At 37.0% G+C, this 6,000-nt stretch overlaps 1 protein-coding gene across 1 annotated transcript in view; it reads left to right on the forward strand.

Annotated features, from left to right (window-relative positions):
• FIG4 (FIG4 phosphoinositide 5-phosphatase) overlaps nt 1–6,000 on the forward strand; it is a gene marked incomplete at its 5' end in the record, with an annotated part of 46,417 nt that overhangs the window by 28,665 nt on the left and 11,752 nt on the right. Inside the window, 4 exons of the mRNA XM_010180158.1 lie at nt 584–722; nt 3,902–3,960; nt 4,514–4,661; nt 5,569–5,652. Coding sequence (XP_010178460.1) covers nt 584–722; nt 3,902–3,960; nt 4,514–4,661; nt 5,569–5,652 — 430 coding nt within the window. The remainder of the gene's footprint in view (nt 1–583; nt 723–3,901; nt 3,961–4,513; nt 4,662–5,568; nt 5,653–6,000) is intronic.

Genomic DNA, 6,000 nt, shown 5'->3' on the forward strand with positions numbered 1-6,000 from the left:
TAGAATGTGGCAAGAAAAATTGATGATTTAAACCAATAGGAAAAAAAATAGTCCAAATTATTCAAGGGTGTTTACTGTTTTGGCTAGAAAAACCCGAAGAATTCATAATTTGAGTGTGATGTGGGAAACTTGTGTATTGTACAGATACTGTTTAATTTAATGGAATCATTGTTCTGTTAGTTAGACTGCAGTAAATTCATGCTGATATGTCAGATTCCCTGAAACATGCATAAATACATGCACGTGCTTCAGGCATACACATATGTGCAGAGGTGGGAGACAGAGTTGCAGTGTGAGGTCTGACTTCTGCAAAGCCTCTAAGCAAAGCTTCTGCCTCGTCTCCTTGGCGAGAGAAGCCACGAAAAGTGGCAGTGCTGGTACCAGCCCCACGTGCACTGCAGTGTAGTGGAAGGTCGGGTCTACGTGAAGTTTTGTTGTGGTGATTGAAGCCCAGATGCCCCTGTAGAAATCATAGGACATAAGCGCTCTGGCCGTGAGGAGCAAACAAAACAAACTAGCAAATGTCTGAACAAACTTGAGCTCTGTGATGTTTCTGGCGTTAAGTCTACCTCTTGTCTAACAGATGCAGACAGGCAAGATTCTATCAATCTTTTTCTGGGAGTATTCAAGCCTACAGAAGGAAAACCTCATCTCTGGGAACTTCCCACTGATTTTTATTTGCATCACAAGAACACCCTCAGTCTGACACAGACCAGGCGAAGGTATTTTGCTGTTCTGTTTTTTTGTTTGGTATTGCTGTAATCAATATAAAAAATGTATGCTGCTGACAAAATAGTTTGGTCAGCCTATCAAAAACTCACTAGTTTTTAAGCTTTTACAAAGCCTTAAAAAATAACCTTCAAGAGATTACCAAAAGTGTTGGATGTTGGTGTTTTGAAAGATTTGCCTTAGTATGTTATTTTCCCATTGTAGTGAAGAAAGAAGTCTCATTTGGTATGAAATGTTAGCCTGCAGTGTGAAATGCTTCATTGTTTTAATGAAGTACAGTTACTCCTTTCTCATTAAGCAGGTGTAATTTTGCTGGTCTGATTTAAGTCCGTGTTATATTTTGAGATTAGATGATGAGGATAACATTTGTTTATTTTTTGTGTGTAATGCACTTAGTCTGCAGCTGTGCATACCAGAAAGCCCATGATTTTCTACCTTCCTTTCCCCCATGTCTAACCTATTTTGAAGACTATTTTTCTTCATTTGCATCCCATTATGCTTGTACAGTAACATACAGAAATATCAGAGCTAAAGCATAAAAATTTTAAAGTAATTTTAGAGTGTTTCAGAATGTGGAATGATTTTGTTAAGGATTATAAATACTGTGTGTAAAAAAAAAAAAATTAAAAAAAAAATCATCAATTTCAATAAGAAGGCCAATACTAGACTTGTTAACGAAATCATCTGTTTTAAGAATTTTGCTGTTTGTATCTTTGTTCATTCTCTGAGTCTTAAAGCTCTGTATCAAAAATGGTAGTTCTGAATATTTGCATTTAGATTTTTGTTTGGGGAAAATTGCAAGTGTTTAAACAGTGTGTTCAGTCCCTGTTGGCTGCTTATCCCATTAACCTGTCGTGGCAGCTGGCATGTGATAAGACTTTTTCTGAATTTCAGTCCTTCTTTATTATCTCCTTAGGCTTCTCTTGATGATAGCTCATATCTGCAATACAACCAAGTGTTCAGGCACGCACGAAACATGCAACATTAATTTTATTACCTACTGATTCCAAACATTATTGTGTGTCAAAAATGGATTCAGCTGACATATCACAAGTATACAAATGTTCTAGTTTCCCTCTCACTTGTTACCCTGTTAAACAACTCACAAGGATGGTGAAGGGTCTGGAGAACAAGCCTTATGAGGAGCGGCTGAGGGAACTGGGGTTGTTTAGGCTGGAGAAGAGAAGGCTGAGGGGAGACCTCATCACCACCTACAACTACCTAAAGGGAGGTTGTAGAGAGGTGGGTGCTGGTCTCTTCTCCCAGGTGATGGAGGATAGAACAAGGGGAAATGGCACCAAGCTGTGCCAAGGGAGGTTCAGGTTAGAGATAAGGAAGAAGTTCTTTACTGAGAGGGTCCTCAGAAGCTGGAACAGGCTGCCCAGGGAGGTGGTGGAGTCACCATCCCTGGATGTATTTAAAGAGCAGGTAGATGAGGTACTTAAGGATATGGTTTAGGGGGGTAGGCAGGAATGGTTGGACGTGATGATCTCAGAGGTCTTTTCCAACCAAGCGATTCTGTGATTCTGTGAACTCTCTTATTTGTCACAGATACTGTTCTCAAATCAGGTGGAATATTTTTAAAAAGAAGTTAGTATTCTTCATTTGTTTGTTAATTAGTTTTACTTTCATTCTGGCTGGTATTTCTTCTGAGTCCTTATAATACACAACCAAGTTGTTTTCTCCTGTTAACTAAATGACACCTCCATGCAGTAAGTAGTGAGGTGAAAAAAGCTCTTCCAAGTAATTTTGTGTTTCTAGCAAACTATTGGATGAATTTTTTGTATTATTTCTTCCTGCCTCTCTGTGTAGTACCTTTTTTTTGATTCCTTGGGCACAGCAGCAAAGGAAATAACAAAAAGTCAATGAAATCAAGGATATAGGAAGAGAAGGAAGATGTTTCTTGTCATTGAAACTTCTTTTGACTATCTGTGCTTGCCCTATGTTGTATTTGCCTCCATCAAAAATAAGAGATTTCATAATGAATTTCATATATTACTTTTAATAAATCTGTGATTCACATGAAAGGACAGTGAATATGGAAAAGACTTTCTGTTGCTTCGTTACTTATCATTTATGCAAACAGCAAAACTGGATGTGTCTGCATAGTTTCTGAAGGCACTGGAGAAAATGGCCTGTTAATACAACCCGATACAGTATTTCAAGAAGAGACAGGATCGCGAGGCATAACTCATTCCTTTCTGTCTTCAACATACACAGTTCTTGGAATTGAAGTGTCTGCCTGTTCTGCACCATTTGCTAAGTCCCACTGACAATTCTGTCTCTGGGCATGGGAATACACCCCTTGTTTCTGCTCCAGATGGCTGCATTGACATCAGGAAGAGATAACCGCATTAATACTCTGATTGCAGCCCCTACAGTATTGTGAATGCACATGTATTTAAAATAAAAATAAATGAAGATGAATGTGTTTTCATCTCAAGTAATGAAATAGAATAAAGTGTCAGAATAATTTAGATAATAAATTAAAGTATATTTGAGAAAACAAAAATACGTAAACATGAGTGAAAGATTAAACAGGCTTTATTTTGTGAGTGTTGCTTGACTTCCTTTGTTATTTAGAAATCCTGTATAAGCTTCCAACAGGGCCTGGGTTTTGCTGTTAGCTATGCCAAGATACAGTTCTCAGGCTTAGGACAGCTGTCACATCAAAATGTATTTCTGTGTAGAAGTCAGCTGCTTTGACATTCTTCTGATCTTATTATCATCGACCTTCATTTCTTCGTACACCTTTCCTAAATTTTAGGATCTGAATAACAAGTGATGGGTGGGGTGGGGGTTCATGGGTTTGGATTTGGTTTTTTTTAAGACTAGAACAAGAGAAATACGTAAATACCTCCTATATGTACTAAGACCTTAATTTTCAGTGCTGTAGAGGTAGACACCTGAAATGTACATTGTTTAATGGAACAAAACCACTCCTTCTTCCATACCTGTATTGAGCTTCACGTGTTTACATTTCGTAGCAGGATAGAGGCCTGGTGAAATCCTTTATCCAAGGATAATTCTTTACTTTCTTCCACACTTGAATGATAAAGAAATGTTTACTAAAGTGACACTGTACAGTTGAGTAACTGTTATGTGCAATTGCTTAGGCTGGATACGAAATCAAATCTTCTGCATCAGTTGTGTGTCTGTTTTTCCTGTACAGCTATACTTACTGGTGGACCTCAAGTGTGCTCAAGCATTTACCTCTTCCTTTTGATGAAGGTAGGAACTATATTTGCTCCTTGCCTTACAAGGTATCTTGAAAAATAAGTTTTAGTCACAAATGCTTTTTAATTAGCTGAAAAAAAAGTTTCCATAAGAATTGCAAACTGTTTTTGTTCCCCACAACTATGATTTTTCAACTGCAGGATGCAAGAGATACGTAATTGGCTAAAACTAGACCCCCATATGTTTGTGCCAGAGCACACTGTTTTTTTCCTTGCCTATTAACATGTATTTATGGTCTGTGCTGGTGGCTACATTCCTGTTGCAGATGACAGGGTATCACTAGTGTATCTTATTTCTTTGGAATACTGTGGATTGTGTTTTATTAGGAATTGTTGTCATGAAGGGAAATCAAATTATGGCGGTTGATAATGCATGTTTATTAAAGATGTGCTGTGCATCTTCTTCATATCATATTTTCTTGTCTTGGAGGGGTTATGGCTGTAGGAAAATGCCTGGCAGGGTGGATAGGTAAGCAGGCCACTGTTTGTTTAGATTTTTGAAGAGCCAGTAATTGTTAGTAAAAAGATTATTTTTTTCTTTTCCCCAGTGACATGTGCTAAGAACAGACGCAAGTTGACAGTGAAGAAATTCCACAAGTATGAAGAGGAAATTGATATCCACAATGAGTTTTTTCGACCATATGAGTTGAGCAGTTTTGATGAGACCTTCTGCTTGGCCATGACCAATTCTACACGGTATATTGGGACATTTTGTGACTATAAATGCTTAACTGGAAGTTGATTTGGTGTGAATTAAATGTACATTTTATTTATTTGGTTAAATAACATATAGGTTTTGTGGAGTGTTTTTTTTAAGCTTCAAATGTAACAAACTTCTATAAGCCAAATCACAATACTGAAATTTAAATGCTACTCTAAAAAATTCTCTTAAGATAGCACTTAGATTTCCAATTATTTTCTATTATGGGATGCAAAATATTTGGGCACTTGAAGGCTGAGAAATGAACTTTTCTCTGTGGTCTCAGATCACAGAGGCTGCCTTCAAAACAGTGGTTTCCTAATTGTTCTGCTCTTATTTTCCATTTGTTTTCTTCAGTTCATCAGATTCTCACAGCTGGCCAGATAGTTGTGGGTTTTTGTTTGTTTGTTTGGGGTTTGGGGGGGTTGTTTGCTTTTTGGGGTTTTGAAGGGGTGTATGTTTGGTTGGTTTTGTTTGTTTTGGTTTTTTTTGTTGGCAGCAATCAGCTGCATATTCTAAGCATAATCCTAATCACGCTTTAGCTAAAGACTTCCAGGCAGATTACGTTTCATGTAGTTTCTTGACCCAATTTGAGTGTTGGCAGCGTTTTGAAGTCAACATAGCTGAGTTACAAAACTTTTTCAGCACGGGAATGGTGCACGTTGATTTAGCCTTCTTAGCATGTGGCGATGTTTGCAGCTGTTTTTGTGGGACTAAATAATGCAATTGAAAGCTTTTTAAATAGCTAGGGGGTTTATATTTACATGACTTTAACTTGTAGTGATGAAGTTAGAATACCTTTTAATTCAAAGGTAGATGTTAGAGATGGTTCTTCCAGAAAATTAAAAAATTTTACATCTTGAACTTTGTTTATGAACATTTCTTTTCTTTCTATTTTGCCAGAGATTTTATGCCTAAGAATGTGGGGATTGATCCAAGTCCGTTTACTGTTCGTAAACCTGATGAAACTGGAAAATCAGTGTTGGGGTAAGTCTAAAATACGAAATTTTATTCTGGTTTAATAGTAGTGAAATTGTAATGCAGACATACAAACACTATGCGTGTCTCTGTAACATACTCTTTGTTACATGGGAAATGAAAAAAATCATTGGTGTTATACTGTAGAATAGTGCACTTTGAAAATCATATCTAATTTGAGATTTTTATTTGACACTGGGAATTCTTTATTCAGACTTGTTTAATCTTTTCTGTTTTCTTGTACTCTAAGTGAAACCCATGAAAAGTTTTTATCTAGAATAGAGACGTTAAAATTTGATAATATCTTCATACTAGTGGCAACTGTATTCTCTGTTGGAGATGGCCGGAATGCATATA

This window comes from Mesitornis unicolor, unplaced genomic scaffold, assembly GCF_000695765.1.
Source record: "Mesitornis unicolor isolate BGI_N332 unplaced genomic scaffold, ASM69576v1 scaffold23042, whole genome shotgun sequence".
Taxonomy (NCBI): Eukaryota; Metazoa; Chordata; class Aves; order Mesitornithiformes; family Mesitornithidae; genus Mesitornis; species Mesitornis unicolor.